This window comes from Patella vulgata, chromosome 6, assembly GCF_932274485.2.
Source record: "Patella vulgata chromosome 6, xgPatVulg1.2, whole genome shotgun sequence".
Taxonomy (NCBI): Eukaryota; Metazoa; Mollusca; class Gastropoda; family Patellidae; genus Patella; species Patella vulgata.
The window spans coordinates 36,431,120-36,458,822 of record NC_065884.2 but is presented as its reverse complement, the minus strand read 5'-3'; the positions used below and the strand labels follow the sequence as shown (position 1 = coordinate 36,458,822).

Sequence of the window (27,703 nt, the reverse complement as noted above, 5' to 3'; positions counted from 1 at the left end):
AACCATGATGCATATATTTGAAATGAATTCCGGTAGTCTTTTGAAATAAATACACACACAGGGCCTTTATTTGGCCTGTGGAGATATCAAAATAGTAATTCGTTACATTATAATGTATTATACATTTAAAATAAATTAGTTTTGTGGGAGGAATTAGGGGTTTTCGAAGTGAATTCCGGTGAATACCGGTGATTATATGTGAATTCCGTTGATTGTAAATGAATTCCGGTGAATTCCGGTGATTAGTCGGGCCCGTTTTTATTTGATATGACAGTTGGTTGGATTCGAAGAGCAATACTTCATATCAATTGCCCTTTTTCGAAGATCATAATAACCTCGTTTACATTGTGTCTTACCGTAATAGCGGTAAACGGCTTTTTTGTTGAAAATTCTAATGACACGTGGACAATACGTGAATGATTAACAATGGGCCGCTTCACGCCGTTGATTAGATTCCCACTTATCAATTAACATTTATTGCTCTACTACCAGACACTCATCATTAATTATCAACACAACACTCAGTATAATTTGTTGACGACTGTATATACAACTCTATAACACCAATCACGAGATTGGCTTCTAGACGACGTGCATTCTTGTATAGTTACACAGTGAAGGCCGATCGTAGTCATGTTTGAAATTTTTTTTTTTTTTTAAAAAAGACCCTCTTTCCGGCGTGCAAAATGACCGTTAGGTCAGATCTAGGAACCCATGGTTGCGTTGCTTTGAAAATCTGATATAACATAGCATGTATTCATTTTTCATGTCTGTCATTTGAGGGGAATCTTACAGCAAAAGTATCTGTACCAGTGCTTCAATAGACAATAGACTTTTCAATATTATTTTTGCAGACAAGCGTCTTCAATTTTAAAGTCCCGTACCTTAAAAGGACATTTTACTTCAAGTAACCCAACTGTACCATCCTGATCACAAATTTTTCCATCTGGTGTACCACCTAAAAATGGCAACTTTGGATTAACAATGAGCCCACAATCATGAACATGATTTCCAGATCTTTCAATATATAATTTGATGGCCTTTTTCTCATTGTTCTTTCCATATGATGTTGGTGCTGAAGTAAAAAATTTAGGATATATTATTGAGTCAATAAATTTGTCTGACACAACTCGTCTTTTTACAATAGATCCAAACTCAGAAGCTGTTAATCTGTGTTTTCTCTCCTCAAACCATAGACGACTGATCCCGTGTTCTTTCTTCTATAGAAACACACTGGTCTAACTGCATAGATGGCGCTATTCTGACTATTTCTTCAATAACATTAACGATCAAATCTCTTGGAAACTGTAAATTACCACAATTTGTATTTACAGGTGTTTCACTCTTTGGTTTGAAGAAATTTGCCTAAAAATATATAAAATAAACACTTAATAAATTATTTTGTCTATTTCCAGGGACATGCCCTCTAGATATGATGGCTTTAGCTGCAGAAAACAGTAGAATTACAGCTATGCTTGCAAATGAAATAACAGATAGTACAGACAAAGAAAGGATGGTAGCTGAACAACAAGAAGAAATCAGAAGATTAAATGGTGAAATTGAAGATTTAAGTAAACAGAAGGGAATTAATTTTTTAGATCAAAATATTGAGAATGACAGTGTTGTGCAGTATTATACTGGTTTTACAGCAGACGTTTTTAATTCTATATATAAATTTTTAGTTCCAGACAGATTGCCGAGTAGTGGTGCTCCCCTTGAATATGTTAGTAAAGGACGTCTAAAGAAACTTTCTGATCTATCACTTCGTAATCAATTATTTACAACCATGTGTAAATTAAAGATACATTATGGGAGATTTTTATAAGGAGTTAGCCATTCTTGCTATAACAGTTCAAAAATAGATGATGAAAGAAGAATATATTGAAAATTTCAGTCAAATTACTTTATTCTGAACATAGTTATCACCAGTGTAATTGTTAACTGGAAATGGGATTGAATTCCATCTTCACTGATTCTTAGTATGGCCGATCGTTTGATTGACAGACGTTATCTCCATAGGACATAATTTTATTATACAATTATGATAAATCTATAGGTATACACCAGTGGCGTCGTGCCTATGGGGGAAATAATAATATTTTTATTGATATTATTAAGACAGAAGACCTGTCCGTCTGTATTAGTCATCACACGGTCTCCAGGAATTGTATAATTTGTCATTATCTGTGTTTAGTTTATTGCACTTTAAATTGATTAGATGTCATTTGTTAAGGCATCGCTCAACAGCGACCTCGCTTCGTATACTCTATCATTTAGCCTCGATCCGGGAGTATGACGTCCACATAACGGTTAATCTCCGCTCACGACGCCATTTAAAATTAAATCAGTCAACGAAATCCCGTTTAAATCCAAGCTGAATCCAAGCCATCTGTGGGTCTACAGAGTTGATTTTGTGCTTGTTGTGTAAATAAAGATCTAATTTATAATTTCTATGACATCTGAAGCCTAAATAAAGACTTGCAATTATCAGATTTAGCTCTTGCATAATGTATGTTTAAGAAACAATTTTGACTTATTAGATTTGTCTTTTCGTTTTGCTATAACACAACAAGTGTTAGTGTTGTTTTTAATACATGGATTAATTATATGTTTTTGCGTTTTGGTTAGGTAAGTTTCTGGCCATCGAGAAATGTTTTATCGGAGCATATGCCAAAAGAATTCAAAAACGAGTTTCCAAATACATTTCCCATCCTTGATTGCACAGAAATTAAAATACAGAAGCCAAAGTCTCTAGTAGCTCAGTCTCAAACCTATAGTGATTATGAAGGAATTAACACTTTGAAGGGACTTGTAGTGTGTGACCCTAGGGGGTCAATTATATTTTGTTCAATGCTTTATGGTGGTGCAACATCTGATAAAGATATGTTTAATATGAGTGGATTAAGAGATACTTTGAAACATTTGATGGATATTGAATATTTAATACCGGGTGATGGTTTAATGGCAGACAAGGGCTTCAAGATAGAACAAGAAATTGCAAGTATTTCATTGAAATTAAATATTCCCCCATTTGCTCACTGTAATGTCCAATTACGCATCTTTTAATCTAGCAGACGAAATATTATATGCAAGGGAGCTTTTAGAAAGTCTGGATGTACTTGTCTTCATTAGTATACTATAAATTTATGTTAGGTTAATCAAGTCTACTAAAGCTTTAGTGTTGCCTAGCAACTTCACTTCTGCAGGGTGTTGGTTGCAGGTGACAATAAAGTTTGATGGAGAGTGGGCTAGATATTATTTTTTTACCGTTTGATTGTCTGTATTGTTAGTGATATGTGATTGTGGATTGCTAGAACTTTGAATATTTCTCCGCGAAATAATTGTGAACCTTTTGTAATCATCATTCGTGAATTTGTGACTTAGTTAAAGTTTATAATATATTTGTAAACTTCTTCTTTGAGTTTGACTCTTTTTTATTCTGGTTATGTGGTCAAACAGCTCGTGCCTGAGAATTCCTCTCTCGCCGCTGGCAAGAACAGTAAAGTGCATCATTGACTGACGCGTATGAAAAACTGTCATCCCACTCTGCCGTCTCCTATATGAGTAAAAAATTACTAGTTTATTGACATCTGGATTAATACGTGTCAATAATGTGAAAACTTTCGTGAACGGTGAAACTTAATTGAAAGTGAAACTGTCCCAGTCAATATGTCTGAAGCTGGTGAAAACCCCACCGACGAAGTGAATAATGACAACGTGTGTGCGAATTCTAAATAGGCGAAAGGAAATTGAATTAAGAAGTCAATTAGAAGCCCACATCGAAACCAGCAGAATCGAAGAAGAAAAACTCAGACTTAGCCGTATACAAACGGAAATAAATTTACGTGCTAAGCTTCGAGCCGCCAATGAAATAGAGGATATGTTTGTAAAATATGCAGCTACTTCGGAAAGTGAGGTGACTTTTAAATGGTCTCAAATAAAAGAGCCTTTACATATGAAAAGGAGTCAGAAGAGATCAAACGTGTCTAGTGATAGCCTTGTGAAACCCGAAAACCCTGTGGCATGTGACCCAGAGGAAATCCATGTGCCATGGAGTGTATTTCTTCCAACCTAAATCCGGATGTGGAAAATTTCGTCCCAAAAACTAAAGAACAATCAAATTCGACACAGGATTTGGTAAGAGTGTTCCAACAGCTCGTTGAGCACCAAAAGGATCAAGTCTTGCCGGATCAATAAATTGAACCGTTTTCCGGAACGGATGTGCTTCTTTATCACACATTCATAAATAATTTTGAAGTTGTAATTGAAAATAATACAGAAGATCCCTCGAGAAGATTGCAGTTTTTGCTCAAATATACAGTAGGAGAAGCTTATGATTTAATTCAGTTTACACCATTAATCAAAGACCCGGCAGATGCCTATGCTGAGGCAAGACGTTTATTGCAACGAGATTTTGGAAACCCTCAACTGGTTGCATCATCTTTTATTTCCAAAGCTGAAACTTTTGAAAAAATTAAAAACGGTGACAAACTAGCGCTAAGAAAATTCGCTATTTTCTTAGTAAACTGTGTCAACAGTAAACAAAATAACAGTGACATGAATACCATGGACGGGAATGACTTCATAAAAATGCTTTGCAGTAAACTGCCATCTGGAATGCAGCAAAAATGGATCGCCCAATATGGAAAAATACGTGAAAATGAGAATAGAAGTGCAAATCTAACAGACTTTGAAGCCTTTGTCGGTTTTCTTTCGAGGAATGAAAATGACCCACGTGTAAGCGGTTTAGGCTATCAACAGTCTCCAAGATCTACTCAACAGTCAAGTAGTGCAAGAACCAATACTACACAGAGAAAGGCCTTTACGACTCAAGTAAAACCTGTGAGTTACAGTGAACCACCAAAGGAAAATTTGGCAGCCAACCCACCGTGTTTATATTGTGGTCAAGATACTAGACACTGTTTACTTGACTGTAGGAGGTTCTCATATCTTTCTTGTGAAGCTAAATCAGACGCCGTAAGAAAAATAGGCCTGTGCCATGGGTACCTTAACCCAGGCCACATTAAAGACACATGTAAAAATAAACAATGAGTACACTGTAAGTTTTGCACTAGATCCCACATGACGGTCATGCATGATCCTTCAAAAGATAAACCGAGTGATACAAATTCTAAAGCAAAGATGGTCACATCATCTTGCGCAATGACAAACTCTGTGCTCGACAAAAACGGTGAACGTGAACGTGAACGTGATCCTTTAATGGCGATTTTGCCAGTTAAAGTTAAAGCTCTGGCTAGTGGATATAGTATCAATACGTATCTTTTCGTGGACAATGGATTTAGTTCTGTATTTGTAACTGATGAGCTCAGTGATGCTCTGTGTATGAGAAATAAGATTGTCAATTTATCCATGAAGACTGTAAATGACGAGAAAACTGTGAAATCAGGTCATATCACTGATCCCATTCATATAAGCAATTTAAATGGAGAAAACCCATGTGAAATTAATTCAGCTTTCATAAGGGAGACAATGCCTGTTACTTTGGAAGATGCACCAACCCAAAGTGACCTTGCAAAATGGAAGCATTTACGTGACATTAAATTTCCAAAATTGTCTGGCATTTGTATTCCAAGCGTGTCGATCATGATTGGAATGGGTGTTCCATCAGCACAACACCTCTAGAAATAATAAAAGGTGAAATCGGTGAACCCTATGCAATTCGGTCGCCATTAGGACATTTATTTTATGGATTACCTGGAAAATTTGCATCTGTTAATCAGACGTCGGTTAATTTTTATCGAATTGACAGCAATCTTAAAAAACAAGTCAAAAAGTACTTTAACTTAGAATTCAGTGAAAGACTGTGTGATTAGAAACCGTGTATGTCTAAAGAAGACAAAAAGTTTATGGAAATTGTGGAAAAAACAACAGTTTTCGAAAATGGTCATTATAAAATGGATATACCCTTTCGTGATCCAACAAAGACGGTGCCAAATAATAAAGTTCAGGCGAAATTATTTACACTTTGATTACGCAAGAGATTATCTGCTGACAAAAAACTAAGTGAACAATATGTGAGTTTCATGGACAAGCTAGAGATTAACAATTATTGTGAAAGGGGCCAATCTTTGACCTTCAAAGAAATGACGGACGTGTGTGGTATTTACCACATCACCCTGTGATCAATCCTAAAAAACCGGACAAGTTCAGGTGGTTTTTAATTGCCCAGTGGAATATAAAGGTGTTTCATTAAACAATCTCATTTATCCTGGACCAAATTTAATGAATGGACTCCTAGGTGTTTTTTACGTTGGAGACAATATCCAGTGGCTATTATGGCTGATATTGAAACTTACTTTTATAGAACTCGTGTATCAGCAAAGGACACTGATAAGCTACGATTTATATGGTGGCCACGTGGCGACTTAAATGAAAAACCAGTCGAGTATCGTATGCTGGTACATATCTTTGGTTGTGTAAGTTCGCCTAGCTGCTGTAATTATGCTCTTAAACGTGTAGCTAGTGACAACGTGAACTCCATAAGTGACTCCGTGGCACAATCTATAGAGCAGGACTACTACATGGATGATCTTGTGAAATCGGTAGAAACTGAAGAAGAAGCCATTAAGCTTGGTCGGGAAATGTGTGACATTTTGAAATCATGTGGATTCAACTTAACTAAGTGGATATCAAATAGCAGGAACTTTCTTAAAACTGTGCCTCAAGCTGAATTAGTAGAATCATCTAAAACTTTAAATTTTGACATCGACGAGTTATCTACCCAGAGAGCATTGGGTGTGAAATGGTGCACAGAAACGGACAAAATTAAATTTAAAGTGAGTGAAATAAACACTAAGCCTACACGTAGAAACATTCTGTCAGTAATGAGCTCGATCTATGATCCAATAGGTTTTGCCTCACCGTTGCAAAATAATTCTACAAAATTTGTGTCGTCTTAAACTGTCATGGGATGAGACTATTCCTGAGGACTATTATAGCCAATGGAAATCGTGGCTCAGTGATTTACTCAATTTAGAACACTTCGCAATTGACAGGTGTCTAAAACCAAAATCTTTGGAGCTGCTGCGAAAATACAATTGCATCATTTTGCAGATGCTTCCGCTGAAGCTTATGCTAGTGTTTCTTATGCGAGTGGCGCCTATACGATCACATAAAATTGTGAAACTTGAGCTGTCTGCAGCTACCTCCTTAGTGAGAATCAACCATATGTTAACCCGTGAACTTTCAATTCCCGTGGATGAAGTGTATTTCTGGACTGACAGCCAGACAGTGTTAAAATATATTGCAAATGAAACCAGTCGCCATCAAGTATTCGTATCTAATCGTCTTGCCGTCATAAGAGACGGTTCTGGTCTCGATCAGTGGCATTACGTTCTGTCGAAGCTTAATCCTGCAGATCACGCGTCGCGAGGATTATCAGCTGATAGTTTGGATTTTGTGAACTGGATATCAGGCCCAAAATTTTTAATGTGTCCCTCTGACTCGTGGCCTGTTAATTCTTGTGAATATAATGTGCCTGAAAATATGTGTAATGATAAAGATATATTTGTGAATTCTATTAAGATCTCTCAATTAGCTAAAAATATCATTGATCGGTTAATGTCTCATTATTCAGAGTATATTCGATTATTACGTGGTGTATCGTGGTTAATATGCTTGAAGAATATTCTTAAATGTAAAATACAAAATCGTGATATCCCCCAAAGTTTGTGTTGTAAATCCTTATCAAATGAGGAAGTGTTAATTGCAGAGCGTGCTTTGCTTTGCTATGTGCAAAAATGTGAATTCGTGGAAGAATTTGAATCATTGGAAAGCCAGTCATCTAATGTCAAAATGAAAAGTTCTTTGGAAAATTTAAATCCATAGATTGTGAATAATCTAATCTGTGTTGGTGGACGATTGCAAAATGCATCTATTCCAGATACTGCTAAAAATCAAATAATATTGCCTAAAGGTCATATTGTGTCTCGATTAATCGTAAAAGAATGTCATAAAAAAGTCGGTCATCAGGGCAGAAATCACACTTGCTTAGATCCGTCAAAAATAGTTAAGAATGTGTTACATAATTGTGTTGTGTGTAAAAGGCTAAATTCGTGTGTCGGTCAACAGCAGATGGCTGATTTACCTACATGTAGGTTCAATCAGACCAAAAAGCATTTTCGTGCACCGGTATTGAAGGTTTATGGCTCGTTGTGGTGTACCCAAAGACTTTTATTCTGACAATGGCTCTAATTTTGTTAGTGCAAATAAAGAGATGTCAAAAAGCGTTAAAGAGTTGGATCAAGAAACATTTCGCAATCTGGGTATTCAATTCGAGTTTAATTGGAACTTTAACCCACCGACAGCGTCACACCATGGCGGTGTATGGGAAAGGATGATCAGAACAATAAGAAAAGTGCTTCAAGCAATTCTTAGTGAACAATTTCTAAAATCTAGCCAAAACGAAGAACAATTGACCTTTCCGTCGACTCCGCCCACAATAAGACTTTGACCAATCAGCTTCGATTACAGTTTCCCGCGAAATGACGTCGCGTTACTACGCTTCATCACCTTAGACAAACTTCGTGAATTTTGACATTTTGTCGTGTGTTCAAACGTCGTCAATCGTGGTTAATCATTGCTCACACGGACATCGTATCAGCAATAGCTGCTATCCAGACAGGTTAAAGGGTGGTATAGTGTGCTTCCCTTCCTGAAACAGTTAAAAAAAAAAATATGGGATGTGTCTTCTAGGCCTAATGGATAAGACTGTTGTCGAAGTCACTCCCACTAGTTAAATGTAAACAAATGTCAATTCTAACCGGTCAAGTGTGTTCCAAGGTAAGTAAATGAGTTTTTTTGGGGCCAAATAACGTTTAATTTTATGTAAACTATTCCAAGGGTAATAAAGTTTTTTTCATTTAGCCAAGTAACAATAAAATATTATGTAATCTACGCCTTTATCGTATAACACGTCGTCTGCTAACATCCACCATTTCAAGGCATTTGTCAAAACGCCGGGGGCAACCTGTGTACTGTGGTGTATGTTACTGATACTTCCTCATCTTCTTTACAAGTCTCACATTATTCCATAACATTCCTTCAGTTCATACGCTTCTCAGTTCCCATTCCGTATTGCAGAATTCGCCAACAAGGGAGGAATTTCTATCTATACCCACCCCTAGGCCTATTACTACAACCAAATGAAGGCTGCACTAGAGGCCTAGGCCTAATTCTAAGATGATTTGTCAAGGTAGGCAATTTAGGCTAGACGAGATATCTACAGGCATTATTATTTGGTTTGTTGAACTAGGCCTAATACTACTAGTAGTACTACCAGTAGTCTTAAATGTAATGCTTGAGTACTTTGTATTTCAAATGACATGTTAAATTAACTGATTTTCAGTACTTTCTGAAGCTGTCTGGACCAATAGAAAATAATCCAGAACCATATTCAGGTGATCATAATGGAAGTATAACATGACATCAAAATTAACAAGAGCTGCAGCAATAAAAAGACAGACAAATTGTTGCCAGGTAAATATACCAGCTTGTTAACTACTTTAATAATTTTATTATCAAATCAAGGGTTCACAAGGGACATTAATACAGATCATACAAAGATAGAAAAGTGTTACTCCCATTTTCTTGTCAATACTAGGCCTAATCTTTCCAAATAAATTTTTCCACTGAAAATTTGTTGTTTTGTCTTGCTAGTCATATTAAGGCGAAATTTCAGGGTAAATATTCATCATTTCATGACACAAATTTGTTGGGGTTCATTGAAAAACTCTGATATGAAATAGCATGTTTTGATTTTTTGATGCTGGTGTCATTTAAAGGGCCAATCCCGATAATATTTTGGAGAATAAAACTGCTTAATTTTGTGTTAAAATCCCTTAAAATCCTCTACCTTAGGGCCGAGCAACTAACTCAACATATGAGATACGTTTACAAACAACTTAAACCTGTCAGTCTTATCTGGAAATGGAGACCGGTGTCTGGATAAAACCAGATTTTTATTTTATAAAAATAATGTGTAGGTGAAATTTACCTTTCGTTATCAAGTAGAGCACATGGGTCATTTATTGTATAGACCTCTGACGGAACGGGAATCGATTATTAGGCCATCCAACGAAAAAATTGACCCGAAATCTTAAAAGGGTTACGTGTCTGGTTAAGCAGTTTTGACGTTCACGCCCAAACGACTCAATATTTTGAGCTGAAATTTTGAGACAAGGTAAATACACCATTCCTCTATATTTTGGCGCTTAAATTTCATATGTACTCAGACTTTCATTATTGAGACTCTGTTCAAATCGGGACAGTCCCTTTAAGTGGAATCATACTGCAGTTTCAGTGGATAAGCTTACATCTTGTACATATTATTATTACTTTAGGCCTATATAGACACACCACATTATTAATTATGTATTAATCAGTCTTTAAGCTTATTACTTCTTTATTCTTTTACAGCTACATTCCTGAAGAAGAAAAAAAAATACCAAGAATTAACAAAAAATGTACAAGAAATTTAACATGTGATTTCAAAATTTCACTCTCTGCAAAGTCTGCCGCCCTTTGATTCAGAACATACATTGTAAAACTGTTTTCATAATTATATCTAGTCATTTAGATGTAGCCTAAACACTGTACATGTATTTTTAAATAAATAGTATTACTTACCGGTATCTACAATCTTGAATTGTATTCTTTCATGAAATATCAAAATGGTTGTGTTGATGCTAGGGTGGCCCATGCACCTACAGAAATACAGTCAATTGCTGATAGTTCGAGACTACCACTGAAGCATGCACATTCGCCGTGTCGAGGCCAACTTTCTGACAGTATGATACTATAAATAGCCATGGCACGTGCAATTCTCTACAAATCTATCAACTATTACAGCCGTAAAAAATTTATTGTTGACGATTTTGAATAGCAGTAAAATTAAGCTTCTTGGTTATTACAGCAGATTTAGAAATTACGTTCGATTCATTTTTTAAATCGCTTTATCATTAACTGTACCGTTCAGAGCAGCATCTTTTTGGTTTAGTACAAATAATATCTCTGAAGCACTCGGGTTAGACAGGAACATGATACTAGCAGTAGTTTCATTTTACTTTTACAAGCTTCTTAAAACAATTGTTGAGCTAGCTAACGTGCTCATTTCTAAATTCAATTTCTTGTTCTAGCTTTCTGTTATGTTTCGTAAAAAAGTAGTCTTGATTATCCCGACCTGTCAATCAGCCCTTGAATGGTCGATAGACTGGTTAAGCGAGACTAATTTCAAAACAAGGGCACGTAACCTATTTTTTACTCAAGAGTGTCTGGATGTTATGGACGACACATGGAACCAGTTTTCAGTCTATTATTTATAGATGATTAATGGTCATAGCTTATTAAGTACAACATGATCGTTTATTTAGTGACTATAATTGTGTGAAACTGATTTGAGGCTTGGCATATATATAAATATTGTGGCGAAATTGTCGAGATATATGGAGATATTTATTTATGGTGGGTCACCCTATCGATGCGGTTTACTACAACATGATCAATCTTGTCACCTCTTAGTCTTAGCGTTTCTTCATGGTTGTGTTAGGGAGTGCAATCACAAGCCCGACGGCAAGGGAGCAGTAGCCACACATCCTACAAATTATAAATCATCATGATAAAAAGAAAATCTCGCCATGTTTTCTCTATTTTACTAGTTGAAAGAAACATAATATGGGTTGGCCTGGCCTACTATAGACATACCGAACCACTTATAAAACGTGTATATATTCGCGGCCTAAAGTTTTTGTATTTCACTATATAGTTGAAAGTATTACAAGTCACGACAGTAACGTAACTAGTACTACTAGTTTACTGGGCCTTATAGGCCTTGCAACCTACAGAATTACCCATATAGCCAAACTTGGTTTTCTCTAAATTTATATCAAATCCAGACCAGACTATGCTAAACAACTATGATGATCCTAAAGTTGCAGAACCGCAGAATGTCATACGTTATGATACAGTATTTATAATTGTATGTACCCCCCCCCCCTTCCTCATTACGCTTCACACTCACTTTTATTCCTAAACCATTCTTACATTTATCGACATAAGTGATAATAAACAAGTAGAATTTGCTTACCCAGTCTGGCAGCAACAATTCTAGTCTGTTACTTCCTTTAAACGAAATAAATATGGTTTCTCGTTCTATGATCTTTCTCTTCAACTTGCCAGTTCGGACTTTATCAGATTCAGTGACACATTGATTGATGCTTGATCTGTCAATCTCCTAAAACAGGTTCGCGTGAGGGAAATATCCTTCATTATAGTACCTGGGGCACCGCTTCTTTACTTCAAAAAAATTAACAGAAAAGTTCAAAAGATTGGCACAAGATTGAACGTCGTTCAGCCATCGCCATGCTTGTTTATGTCTAAGGCGCGTCAATGTTGTCAAAGGTGACGTCATTATAAAAAGTGGGAGGAGCTACACGTCTCTGACGGAAAGGTCAATTACCTACACTTATGTGCGAGGTCGAGTCTATCATAAATTCTAGGCCTTTAACTCGGGTATCAGAAGACCCAAAGGACTTAAGTGTAATAACACCGAACTCTCTGTTTTTATTAGAACCGGTCGTGTCGTATCCTCCTGGACTATTTTGTGATCGTGACATTTACGCCAAACGACGCTGGCGGCAAATGCAATATTTAGCAGACTTATTCTGGAAGAGGTGGACTATAGAATACCTTCCGTTACTTCAGCAACGTCAGAAATGGTTGCAGCCAAAACGTAACTTTCAAGTCGGTGATGTTGCTTTAATCGTGGACGATAATAGTCCAAGGTGGTCATGGCCCTTGGGGTTAATTCTCGAAACTTATCCTAACAAGAATGGCCTTGTAAGGAGCATGAAATTGAGAACCCAGTTTAACACTTATCTTTTGTGTTCTGATAAGGTAGGGGCCGGGATGTAATGTCCAATTACGCATCTTTTAATCTAGCAGACGAAATATTACATGCAAGGGAGCTTTTAGAAAGTCTGGATGTACTTGTCTTCATTAGTATACTATAAATTTATGTTAGGTTAATCAAGTCTACTAAAGCTTTAGTGTTGCCTAGCAACTTCACTTCTGCAGGGTGTTGGTTGCAGGTGACAATAAAGTTTGATGGAGAGTGGGCTAGATATTAATTTTTTACCGTTTGATTGTCTGTATTGTTAGTGATATGTGATTGTGGATTGCTAGAACTGTGAATATTTCTCCGCGAAATAATTGTGAACCTTTTGTAATCATCATTCGTGAATTTGTGACTTAGTTAAAGTTTATAATATATTTGTAAACTTCTTCTTTGAGTTTGACTCTTTTTTATTCTGGTTATGTGGTCAAACAGCTCGTGCCTGGGAATTACAAAATAAACATTTTACTATTGGTACACGAATCGTGTACCATAATGCGCTTCAACCCCAGTTGTATCAAGAGACTCGAGGGACGAGGCTAGACACATTGCACCAAATCAAACGGCGTATGCAGACTGGAATAACCAGACGCTAGAAATTTGCACTCGCTTGAGACTGCTGGCTTATTTCGCCGAACATAACTGATTTGAAATTGGAGTAAAAACGGAAACCATTGAATGTAAATCAGTTTATATACATTCATACTACAGTATTATATGTGTTGTGACCTACTTTTGTCAATTTCTAGGTCCCAAATGTTAGCGATTTAGATCCTTCAAGTGGTCAAATACCTTTATCTTTAATGTCAAGGATTGATCAAATTTGGTTTGTTTGTTGCTTTTTAACCAATTTTATGCCACCCTGTATTAAAGACAAAGATGCTGAAGAATAATATGCTAATTACTTACATGAGTTGACAATCCACTGCCAATACTAAAGGCGCCAATATGTGTATTTATAAATTTATTAGTATCACTAGGTGGTGAAGAGACCAGGTAACTTATAGGACAACCTTTTAAAGACTGTAGATGCTGAATATCTTCTGTTTCAACTTGAAGTAATCTGAAATTTTCAATAATAGAATTAACATGAAATTTACTGGTATTTGAGTTTTGTTTTTATTTATCAACAATCTTCAATTTAAAAGTTAGTCTGTTAACTTTTTGAATCACAACATACATTGTATTGTAAAACTCTTTTCATAATTGTATCTAGTCATTTGACTCATTATTTATTTGTAAACATGTATTTAATTAAAAGAAATTTCATTTTTAATACTTCTGAATTTTACTTACCTACAATCTTGGAGCGTATTCTGAACATGTTTTCTTTTGCAAACTGGCTTTGGATTAATTAATAAACTGGATGTTGGTTACTGCTGCAGGATCAATTTTTTCACCTCTTGGCTTTCCCCAATGTTGTGGTAGTGATGTACATGAAAGGTGTGCAGGGACATTACTAAATCCCATCAGTTGCCACTGTTGAAGACGATCACAAGCCCGACAACATGGGAGCAAGAGCCACACATCAGTGATGGGATTTTGCCCGTATATTCTGGACATGTCCGACGCTATTTTCCAAACGTCCTAAATTGTCCAACCAGGAATATGAAATCTCGCAAGACACGTGGAATTAAGAGGTGTAAACGTGCCGAATCTAATAAACCTGATGTCGGGACAAAAGATTCTATTTTGATGGCATATTGTCGGATTTATGATCATATTTTGAATGGGTTTATGTTTTTAAATAAATAAATAAACACGCTAAGAAATGTTGACGAATATTTCGATTGGAATAACGTAAGTAGTTACAGTAATTGTTTTAGACGATAGCGCGTGCTTAGAGTAGAATGGGATTATTTAGCAGTTGGTGTCACTCGCTCGTTTTATTAGAATGACATTTACTACGGTTTACGGCCAAATAAATTTCAGGATGTCATTCATTTTTTTACCTTCCGTGGCCGTATATAAATCGAAACGGAGTAAAAGTCTAATGCCGGACTTTGCTGAAAAATATATCGACTTATGACCCGAAAAATACGGTAATTTGGGGGGAATTCGAAACCTGTACGGATGGGCAGTAGTCGGCACGCTTTCATTCTATGGTATTACGATGTCATGTAATTTTGTAGGAATATTAGTGACATAATTTTGAATACCGTACGGGAATTAAATATGAAAAATAACGAGGTGCATCTATTTGTATTATTAAGAATGAATTTGAATGTTTTGTTGACACGTGATTCTTAATTGTGGTTTCAAAACGCCTGCTTAAAGAACGATAAGAGTTATGTCCCTTTATTTTCGGGAAGAAAATGTCCGACAACTAAAATTTTGAAATCGCATCACTGCCACACATCCTACAAATTAAATAATAATGTTAAAACAAATTTAAGAGGCTATTCCATGCAGGAACATTTTAGCCTATAGGGCATAGGCCCATTCAGAACAGCTGTTAAGGCCTACATAGGCTGCCCCAGACCCAGGTAACAAAATTTGTGTATTTTTACTGCCTATGCTTTGGTACTTTTTAGCTAGACTAATAGAAATAGTAACAGTAAATGCCAACTAGGCCTACCATAGTAATAACGTCAACACTACAGCTCTGTGTTCAGGATGATCTATTAGTATTAGTAGTAGTAGTACTACTACTAGGGCTAGGCTAGGCCTCATTTAAATCATTTAGGCCTTGGAATCTACAGCAGTAAATATAAATATAGCCAACCTTGGTTTTCTCCAAATTTATATCAAATCCAGACCAGACGGAGCCTAGACAACAAAGCTGATCCTTATAATAAATATAGACAGTTGCTGTCATATCTGTGCGTACTCCTTTCCTGTGTTAGTGTTACGTCCTATGCTTCACAGGCAGAAAATTTTAAAAACCATGCATCCTGACTATCGGCCTAAGTGACAGTAAATAAGTAGAGTTTTCTTACCCAGCCTGGCAGGAACAGTGAATATCTGACACTTCTTTTGGAGACACGTCTAAGTGCACTGAATGGGGTTTCTCATTCTTTCGCTGACTCCGATAACACTTGGCCGATACATTGATGGTTGATGGTCACTAGCCCAAAAAAAGTTTTACATCAATGAAATAACCTTCGTTAAACAATCTAAAGCCCTGCTGCCTTGATTTTAAACTCACATCACACTTTTCTTTCAAATATTCAACAGACAAATCAGCAGGAAGGTCTAACAGATTGGCACAGGATGAAACAACGTCTGTCATCGCCATGTTTGTTTATGTCTAAAGCGCGTCAGTGTTGTCTAAGGTGACGTCATTATAAAAAGTGGAAGGAGCTACGGGTCCTTGACGGAAAGGTCAATTGAGATAGAATGTTTAGATTTGATGTAGAAGTTCATTAGGTGAATGTCTTGACTGAGTTCAATGATTAACATTTCGAGCTGAAGCTAAGCCAAGCTAATCAATTTCATTGGTCAATGCTTTGGGACAAGATAATCTTGATTCTATCTGATAGAGAGTGATGAAACTTAGTGTATAGTTTGATTGCTTGATACTTTTGAAAATAAATGTGCGATTAATTAATGTGTGTCATCTATTTATTTTGGGATTTCGGCGGGAGACATCAGCTTGTTGGCTTGTTACTGCCAGAGTTATGGCCCTTGATCTCTTCAAAAAATCTTGTAAATGCTCTATAGGCTCAAGTTAATATCTGATTGACTTTAAATTGATACTCAGTGTTTGAGGTCATGAGACTAAGAATCATATTGATTTTCAACGATTTCCGATAATTACTGCCAAAGTTATGGCCCTTGATCACTTTGAAAAATCTTGTGACGCTCTAGAGGCTAAAGTTATCATCCGATTGACTTCAGATTGATACACAGAGTTTAAGGTCTTGAGACGAACAAGTATATTGATATTCAATGAATTTTTATGAATTGAACAGCTAAATCCATGATGTTAAAAGTTTCGTATACTAAACGTTAGCATAGGGCAGAACTTTATAAAAACAAACAAATTCTAATGGTTTTCTGATAATTACTTAATGAGTTGTTACACTTAATCAGATTTTAATGTATTATAAATGTTTCATTACCGAAAAAAGTATATTGATATTCAATGAATTTTTATGACTTGGAACAGCTAAATCCATGATGTTAAAAGTTTGGTATACTAAACGTTAGCATAGGGCAGAACTTTATAAAAACAAACAAATTCTAATGGTTTTCTGATAATTACTTAATGAGTTGTTACACTTAATCAGATTTTAATGTATTATAAATGTTTCATTACCGAAAAAAGTAAAAATATGTGACTGCTCTTGTTGACTGCCTGGACGATTTAGCTGCTGTGGGTGTACGTTTCGTTACCTGGCAACCTATCTTTATACAAGGAAATGTGGTGGTATACTATTTTTCGCCCCCATCTCTCCATCCGTCCACAATTTCATGTGAACACTCTATAAAGACTATATTTATTATCCAATCTTTTTAAAATTCATATATATTGATTAGATTAGTAAAACTAAGTAACCTAGTTCTTGTGAACACTCTACAGACTACATTTATTATCTAATCTTAAGTTTCTATATGTTGATTCAAACCTGGGTTCCAGTCATGAATCCAGTGCCCTGACTGCTCAATTTCCCCCCCCCCAAAGGGCACCCCCAACTGAGAATGTCCATAAGCTAATTAATAAAGTCCACATGGTGACTTGACAATATGATTGTATTTTTAAGGGTGCTCTTCCATTTGATGATGATAATTTAAGGCAGCTACTAGAAAAGGTGAAAAAGGGAGTGTTTCATATTCCTCATTTTGTACCCCCTGATTGTCAAAATTTATTACGAGGCATGGTTGAAGTAGATCCAGATAAACGCTTAACTGTGAGTATTAATGTAAATTGTTTCAATGGCATTTAGTAATTGAACTGGAGTATACAGGTTACAATTCTATGGAATACAATTACTGCTTATAAGCAGTAATTGTATTCCATAGAATTTTGACCTGTATGGTATTAATCCGTTCTACTCCACAATACCCTGGGTTAATCCATAGGGTTTCCACGATTACAAATTATCTGCCGTGGCCTTGATTGTAGCTATGGTCTACGAACCAATCAAAGAACAGTTAAAGGGACTAACCCGATTTGAACAGTCTCAAGAATAAAAGTCTGAGTACGTATGAAATTTAAGTTCCAAAATATATTGGAATGGTGTATTTACCTTGTCTCAAAATTTCAGCTCAAAATATTGAGTCGTTTGGACGTGAACTTCAAAACTGCTTATCCGGACACGTAACCCTTTTAAGATTTCGGGTCAATTTTTTCGTTGGGTGACCCGATAATCGAATCCCATTCCTTTAGAGGTCTATACAATGAGTAACCAACGTGCTGTACTCGATAACGAAAGGTAAATTTCACCTACACATTATTTTTATAAAATAAAAGTCTGGTTTTATCCAGACACCGCATAATACAGCTCGGGACACCAGTCTCCATTTCCAGATGAAGACTGACGGGTTTAAGTTGTTTGAAAACGTAGTACATATATTGAGTTAGTTGCTCGGCCCTAAGGCAGGGGATTTTAAGAGTGTTTAACACAAAATTAAGCAGTTTTATTCTCCAAAATATTATTGGGATTGGCCCTTTAATAGTCCTGTCGTTTCGCCTTCAATTTAATAAGGGTAGATATCCATATTCATGTCCATTTACTGAATGATTTATGTAAATAATGTATATATTTCTAATTCATTTATATGTAATTGTATTATCAAAATCTGTAGTATGTTTCACTGATTTCAAATATGCATAACATCTATACGTTTGACTTTTGTTATTATTATTACTATTCGTTCTTTGTCTGAAATGTTTCATTCTGTTATGTTTATTATTATAGAACTTATACTTTGCAATTTGTCTGCGATATCACCTCGGTGGATGCGGACGTAAATACAATAACTTGACAACGATATCACGTGGACATGATCGATTCACAATAAAACTCTTGAACCTACATAAACGCCCGGTCTTCATTAATATAATAATTTATAATTTGTTGTTAATAAATATGCATTTAGTATAATTTGGACTTCTCTCATTTAGGCTAACTACTAACCTTGTCCGATGAGAGTTACTTCCCTTTGCCAACTTCCTTTTCAATTAATGATTTATGGGATTGGTTGATAAAAATAGCACAATTATCAAGGGCGGATAACTTGAAAATGTGTCCTTCCCATAGATTAACCCAGGGGTTAGTGGAGTAGAACGGAATGAAACCACTGGGGATACCAAGGATGAGTATTAATGTACATGGTTTGTATATTAAAATATCTTCATTATGTTTCTGAAATGCTGAATAATTATTGTGACCCGTCATGGCATAATGAGTTGCAATGAAGAAATTTTGAAAATTGTTATTGTCACATTCTCCAACTCATTACCTTCAATTTGATGTATAGTTTGTTTGAATCGGGCAAACATTGACTGAGCTGTGTCCATTTGAAGCTACCCAACTCACAAAGTAAGTTTTGAGAAAAAGCAAGTCAAAGATTTGATATGTTCCAAACAAAATCCCATAGCAACCAGGCCATTTTATTTGCTTTTTTTTCGTTGAATATATCTTTCCAGGGATTTTCAGGGGTGCTGAAGACGAAAATCACAGTAAAAATTTGATCTGACGATTTCCGCTATTTATTTGCTATATTTTTGTTTAATATTTTTATACGTTCGAACTTCTGACGTGGGTTCGAATCCCACTTCTGACACCATGTTGTGTTAGTGCTGCCCATGATGGCTACCGATAGATGATACTATGAATGTAGACTTCTAGATTGACGTTTATTTAGCCTCGTGTACCATCCGATTGCCTTTTTTTTATTAACAAGTAATAATTACCCCGTTGTAATTTAGTCAAAAGTAGATTGATTTATGATACCATATAAGTGGTGGATTCATTGTTTTACCAATCGGCTAGATTAAATGTCTGTCGGCTAAAGCTGACAAAATACAGCCGATACGGACCGACATTCAATAGTCGGACTCGACAATTCTCCGAGATTTTTTTTTTTTTTTTTTATTTAGAAAAATTTTACGCGAAACCTTGTAGATTCGCAACATAAGCTCTTGCGAGAATCCTTGCCTGAATAAGATTCGGAGATTCGCGTGAATTTCTAGCCCTGATATGCGCTTGACCTACTTTAACCATGACATACACATGTACCAATCATCTTGAACCGATTCACTATCTTGAGCAAGTTTATCTATAGCTCCAAGAAATCCACCTTCCTCTGTGTCGTCGTCGCCCTGAACAGCATTAACCACTTTTCCGTTTGATTGTGACCTTGACATACATACTGAGCTGTAGTGACCTTTGATATGACAGTTATTACAATAAACACGTTTCGCTGGACAAAATCTTCTAGCGTGTCCCTCTTTTCAACAATATTTACATTTACTACCATTACTATCATTATTATCATTATTATACATTTGACCCTGATCTGGCTTCCTATGATTATTATACTGAGCATTTGATCGTCCAACGGTTGATTTCTTATTATTATATGAAAATTGAAAACCCCTGTTTACATTGGTACTGTTTACCACCATAACCGTGATCAGCTTTAACCTGATGGATTTCGTTCATCTACCACAGATTTCTCTTGTTGTAAACTCCTATTCTGTTGATTACTGACTTCAGCAGCTCTACAAAATTCCACAGCGTTTCTAAGAGTATGTTCTGGTTTCATTTAAAGGTCTCTACCACATACAATACGGTCTCTAATGAGCAAATCAACAAGTGCACCAAATTCACATTCTTTTGAGAGGTTACAGATAGCCAGATAGAACGAATCAAAAGTTTCAGAATTTTCTTGATTCCTGGTATTAAACTGATGTCTATCGAAAGTAATATTCTTCCGAGGAATACAATATTCTTCATTCTTCTGCAATATGTCGTCCAAATCATCTTAATTTTTGCCGTCGCCCCACTGAAATCCATCATAGACTTTGACAGCTGGCTGACCAATAACATGGAGAAGAATGCTAGCCTTGACCTTTGACGATTTACTGTCTAACCCAGATGTGGCTAGGTAAATTTTAAATCCCTGTTTGAACTGTTTAAAATTGGCTGCTAGATTACCCTCGAGGTATAGACATGCCGGTGGAGGTAAGTTATGCATGATGAATCAAATCTATGAGCTTAAGAGCCATTCCAAGAGAAAACCATGCAATATCAGGCAGATGTTCGAAGGTGGGGGTCGGCCGATTAAGTTCATACTCACAGGGTTTGGTCGACCCATCGAGCCTACGCCCAAGCCAAAATCGCCGATTTCAGAAATCCCGGTTTCTGAGATACATGCCGATTACGTTTTTCTGCTGATTTTTGTCATTTTTAGGCCAAATTTTAGCTATTTTTGTCGCACTACTACCGCTGTTGCATGACCCTGGCGAACTAGGTTTTGGTTGTTGGTGATAGTCGGGGTCTTACCCTATCGCATTATTATGGTCACCCGGTTCAAGTTCATTTGCCATAGGTGTCAGGAGACTACACAAGATACGTGTCTGGAGATACCTGAAATGTACCCTATCTTCAGATCGCAATAACTCCACTGGAGCAGGGTTTGCAGCTTGACCAGTTCTAACAACATAAGAAATAAAATCGTTGTCAACTAACTTGCAAAAGTATGAAAATTTGTGTCGGAAGTTACCAAAAACTTTAGTTTTGATTGGGATACATCGGCGGATTATTCAAGTACCCAATCGCCAATATTGTTATTCAAAGTGTCAATATATCAACTCCGGCTCCCCTTCAACCCGCTTTGCCAAAATATTCAGTCTCGGTGTGGTTTGGTATCCAATCTACAAATCCAAGATGGCGTCTCCCAGTGAATATGGATTTTCACAAATTCTCGATTTAGAATGTCGATCCTGATTATTTAAACATATTTTTTCTATGAAAAATGAGAAATTTCAATTCAAAATTTTGAAAAACAGTCGAGTTAGAGCAGATGAAAGTCGACAATTATGCAAAACAGACCCAATTTCCATGAAAATTGCCTATTTAGTCTTCACCGTGACCTTCAATCGCGAGATCATCAGGGATACAATTTGAAGTTCACACGTTGCTCTATCAACAAACCATATCTTATTCGAAAATATTGAAAAACAAATGAGTTGGGATTTCAAAAATTTTCTTGTCCAACATTTTACCGAAAATAAAAGGGTATAACTCTTATCGTTATTTAAGCAGACGGGTTCATACCACAATTGAAAATCACGTGTCAACAAAATATTCAAATCCGCAAGTAATAAAAATAGGAACACCTCGCTATTTTTGTACGCCCACATTCTTGTGTGGATGTATATTGTCGTCGCCCCTGTCCGCCCGTCCGTCAACAATTTGTTTATGGGCACTCTACAGGTCACAATTTTTATCCATTTTCAACAAAACTTGAAATATAGGTTTATTTCCCTAAGAATTTGACTCCTGTCGATATTGGTATGTATCGGACCGTAACTTCATGGACTATGGCCCCTGAACTTATGAAAAATCACGTTTTTAGCTTGTGGACACTGCACATGGAGGTTACAATTTTTATCCGATTTTGATGAAACTAAAAAGGTACGTTTATAACCCAATGAACTCGGTTCCTTTCGATATTCTCGCATATCGGATATTAACTTCCTGGATTATGGCCCATGATTGTACAAAAAGTCGCATTTTTAGTATGTAGCCCCTCTAGAGGTCACATTTTTTTTTCAATTTTTAAAAACGCAAATGATGGCGGAGTTCGAATTTCGTGAAAATCGGATCGAAACTGCCGGACAAAATGGCCGCTCCTCGTACGCAAATAGTTGTGGACACCCTCGAGGTCACACTTTATATCTGATTTTCATGAGACTTAAAATAATTATGTTTAGATCCCAAAGATCTCGGTCCCTGTCGATATTCGCACATATCGGACCGTAACTTCGTGGAATATGACCCCCGATTTTAAGAGAAATCGCGTTTTTAGCTTGAAATTCCTCTTGAGGTCACAATTTTTATCCGATTTTAAAAACCGTTTCAATATATCACTGTTACGCTCTAATGACAACTAAGTTCGAATTTCATGAAAATCGGAGCGAAACCGCCGGACAAAATGGCCGCTGCTCCATATGCAAATAGTGTAAAAGTATGTAATTCCAAGATTGTGGACACTCTAGAAACACAATTTTTATCCGATTGTGATGAAACTTAAAATGTATGTTTATATCCCAAAGATCTTGGTTCCTTTCGATATTCGCGTATATCACATCGTAGCTTCCTGAATTATGATCCCTGAATATACAAAAAAACACGTTTTGATCTTGTAGTCCCTCTTAATGTCCCAATTTTTATTCGACTTGATGAAACTTTTATATTATATACTTTTATATCCCAAAGATCTTGGTTCCTTTTGATATTGCCGCATGTCGGACTGTAACATACTGGATGATGGCCCCTGGTTGTACGAAAAATCACTTTTTATTTAGCTTGTTCTCTGTCCATCTTTTGCAAAATGTGGTTGTATCTTGCATGGCAACCGCTTATTCTTATTTAATTCCCCTATGGTATTCAAATTTATGTCAGTAATATTCCTACAAAATTACGTGTTTTCGTAATACGATAGAATGAAATTTGCCGATCCGCGCCGCGCCTGTTCCAATCAAATTCACGCCAGTAATATTCCCCCAAAATTACGAGTCTTCGTTTATACATCAGCAAATGAAGAAAGGCGTCCGAAATAAGAATTAATTGTGGTGATGTCAAATCATTTTCGTAAAATGGTATTTTAAAATTACATTGATAGAAATTACTTGTAAAAGGCATGCATATCTTCGGCGTATGGCGTACGTGACCGTTAACATATAACACATACAGTTTGTTTCGTAGTAAGTACTGCCTTACATAGTAAGCGATTTTCGTGCGATAATCGAGATCACGGGAAAGTACCACTGTAGATGGGAATCTATATATGGTGTCTTAAAAGAAGTAGTTTCATTACGTAAAATAAGTTAAAGGTTTAATAGCTAACAATAGACAGAGGTTTTGAAATTTATAATGACTGTCCATTGATTTGGGGTGTTACATGTATATACTATTAGGATAATATGTGACATCAAGGACTAGTTTCTACATGCTGTCGGTTGATATCAATGGATTAAACTTTCCGGCAATGGAGAAACCACCAAGGTAATCAAGTTGATACGGTTGATACTCATTATTGGATTAATGAAAAGTCTGACAAAAGAGAAGCAATGACTTCTGTTCAAGATTAGATTGGTGAATTTCCCGACAAAGTAATAAGTCAGTCAAGCAAAGCAGATTAAGCAGGTAAACAACGTAGGTGTATAGACGTTATAAAATGATAAATACGCTGATCACGTAATTACCTAATCAATCCAGCCTATTATCAACGATTATCGGGATGAGTGGTAGTTATACCTTCAGTTTACTATATTAATTTTGAAATTCTGAATATTATTCATCATACCTTGATGTCCGATTGGGCATATTCCTGGCCGGACATTTGGAAAATAGCGTAGGACATGTCCAGAATATACGGGCAAAATCCCAACACTTAAGAAACTGAAATTTGACGCGAAAAGTGACGAATTTCGTAACTTTCGACACAAATTTTCATGCTGTTGAGGGTTAGTTGACAACGATTTTATTTTTTATGTTGTTAGAACAGGTCAAGCTGCAAATAAAACAATTTTCATTTTTATCGCAAACCCTGCTCCAGTGGAGTTATCGCAATTTAAAGAAAGAGTATAATTCAGGTGTCTGCAGACACGTATTTTGTGTAGTGCCATGACACCTACGGAAAGAGAGGTTGCATTGGTAACCATTATACTATGGTAGGGTGAGACCTGGACTATAATCACCAACTAAAACTTAGTTCGCTATTGGTCGATTAACGGCTATAGTAATGCTACAAAAAATTTGACCTGAAATTGATGAAAATCAGCCGAAAAACGTAATCGGGCTGTATCTCAGAAACGGTTGATTTCTAAAATCGATGATTTTGGCTGGGGAGTAGGTTTGATGGGTCGACCAAACACTGTAAATATGAACTCAATCGGCCGACCCCACCTTTGAACCTTCTGCATGGTTTTCTCGTGGAATGGCTCTTAATGGTTTTGTGGAAGGTGTTCATCAGTTGGAGGAAATCTAATAATTTGGAGTTTCCTTGTGTCCAGATAAGAAAGGTATCATCTATGTACCGGACAAAGACTAAAGGTTTGAATGGTACTTTGTCTAACATGATTTGGTCTAATTCGCTAAGGAACACACAAGCAAAGCTGGGGGCTACTTTGGTTCCCATGCTAGTACCACATATCTGGAGGTAATGTTTATTATTAAAAACGAAGTTGTTTTTGGTAAGTACAAGTTTTAAGAGTGCGATTAAGTATGTGGGGTCGATGCTCCACAATTAGGTTTATGTGTGAGGATGCTTTTGGCGACTGCTCATAAGCCTTCGTTGGTGGGGATGTTAGTATAGAGGGAGGTAACATCCATGGTGACAAGGAGACATCGGTTTCTCGGGTGAGGTCGGTGTCTTCTAATCTTTGAATTAAGTGTGTGGTGTCTATGATGTAGCTGGGGTATCGAGGGACAAAATCTTTGATGTGTTCATCTATGAAACTACTGATGAATTCCGTGGGGGTTCCATTCCCGCTCACAATGGGTCTGCCTGGGACTTTGCAAGGTTCACAGGATTTATGTATTTTGGGTAGGAGGTAGAAGCGACCTGATTTGAGGTTGTCTACAATGAGGCCTTTGAGGAGTTTTTGCGTGATTATGTCCTGATTGGCAGATTTTGGTTAGGAAAGTGTGATTTCAGTATTGAATTCATAGGTGGGGTCCTCATCCAGAGGCAGATATAAGGCAGTTGGAAAGTTGTCTTTCGGCTTAAAGGATATAATAGGATTACAACAGCTGAGCCCTTGCTGTCTTTTTTGATGATAATATCGGGGTTTGTTTTAAGTTGGCCAATTGCCTCTCTTTCTAGTTTAGAGAGGTTGTTTCTTTTCAATTTAATAATCTCTGTGTTGAGTAATTGGTGTTTGATAACTCTAAAGAAGATCTCTAAGTTAAGATTTGCACCTGGATTGGGTGTCCTGGAGCTCCGTGGTGCGAATTTTTGGTCCAATTTAGAATGAAATTGACAATAAACGACTTGGTTTAATTTTTAGAAGTTTTATTAAGACAATCATTGCTATTTTGATTAAAATTAAGATGTTTATGGACCATATGATTGATCTTGGATTGGTTGAGCTCGGTGTTTGGAATTCTTTTTCTAGAAGAGGACCTGGACCGGTACCTTTTGTGCTGCTGGTTTACGGGGTGGGTTGAATGTGTGACCTTTTCCGAGGAAATGTTTCCCTTGGAATGGGTCATCTCTTTTGGATTCGGGAGTGATTTCGATCGAATCGGGGTTGAAGTCTTGATTTGCCCGTGGAGATTTCTTTCTCAATCAGTGCCGTAATGGCTTGTTCTGCTTCCCTGAGTTGGCCAGAGTCACATACGCTGGTAAGCTTGGACTTTGCTTCTTGCCGATCTTTGTTAATCTGTTGGCAGGTTTGCTCTAAATGTTGTATGTGGATTTTAATCATGGTGAGGCAGTATTCCTTCGTGGCGCCATAGGCTCAAAATTCCGCGACTTCAGTTTGGTAGATCGTGTTGCCAGTGTGAATTCTTGGCCTGAACGAAGTAGGTATGATCTTAGCCATGGCAAGATTCTAGAAAGTCGTCTTTTACTTGTAGGCGAGCAAGTCTGCTCCTAAGGTTCCTCACTGTTTTATAGTCAGGTAGGATGTTCTCAGGTAGATTAACTCCTTTGACATTGGTTGATTGGTCTGTGATAGTAAAATTGACTCTTTGTCTTTTAGCCGATGGAGCTTCTTCCATTAATGCCCGCAGGGGTCATGAAATTTGCCATAACTGGATGGATGGCGAGATGAGTAATAAAATAGGTAGAAATGGGCGTTTCTTCCAGTTATCCCAAGTTTTTTATGTAACTAGTTTCATTCGTATTGAACTCTTCAGACTGGTTAGACTCAAAAAGTGAAGTTTATTTATACCATTCCGAGACCCCGGTAAAAGTGTTTACTTTTTTAATCCTACTTCGGTACACATTAGCAAAATCATCAAGGACAACTGGCATATTCTCCATAGCTCTCAGGATTGCCTCAGGGCCTTCCCCCTACTTTGCCTTACAGCTTTTAGACGGAACCCTTCCCTAAAAGATCTGTTAACCTCAGCCACCATAAAAAATCCCACCCAAAAACCTCAAGCTAGTGGAAAAAGTTACGCATACCTAGACTCTATATGCAACTTACCTAATTGTCAATATTGCAAAACACTCAAACTAAGGACCACGTTCTGTTCTACTCAAACTGTCTGATAAAGTGGGTGGTCAACTTCCACCCCAGCACTAATTTGAAAAAAAAAATCATTACATACTAATTTTGTGTGGACTTGTTTTAGAGTACCATATTCACATTGTCCTTATAGTACAGAAAAAGATACACTGTAACTTTTTCTTTCATGGTCACAAGTAGAATTTCTTTGGATGGTTTTGAAGTGCTAAGCACATAGTGTCCAATGGTGTAAAAAAATGACCGGAATGCAAAATACTTAAAATATACAGCTAATTGAAAAATGCTTTTGTGATACATTTTTTTGCAAATTTAATTAGAGAAATTAAATTTTAGACTTTTATACGTTTTCATCATATCGATAGCCATCATTTGTACCATGCTGTACTGTATATAAGTGTGTATTTGTATTTATTGTA

General features: G+C 36.6%; 1 protein-coding gene and 1 long non-coding RNA gene across 7 annotated transcripts in view; both read left to right on the top strand.

Moving 5' to 3' along the window:
• The window catches only part of LOC126825386 (serine/threonine-protein kinase BRSK2), a 695,489-nt gene that overhangs the window by 216,552 nt on the left and 451,234 nt on the right, over nt 1–27,703 (top strand). For all 6 annotated transcript variants that reach the window (XM_056101811.1, XM_050555009.2, XM_050555005.2 and 3 more), the window contains exon 8: nt 17,617–17,763. In XM_056101811.1, coding sequence (XP_055957786.1) covers nt 17,617–17,763 — 147 coding nt within the window. The remainder of the gene's footprint in view (nt 1–17,616; nt 17,764–27,703) is intronic.
• Nucleotides 7,181–12,062, top strand: LOC130013159 (uncharacterized). Its single transcript, XR_008788502.1, has 3 exons — nt 7,181–8,802; nt 9,368–9,498; nt 10,438–12,062. It is a non-coding gene; the product is annotated as an uncharacterized LOC130013159 (long non-coding RNA).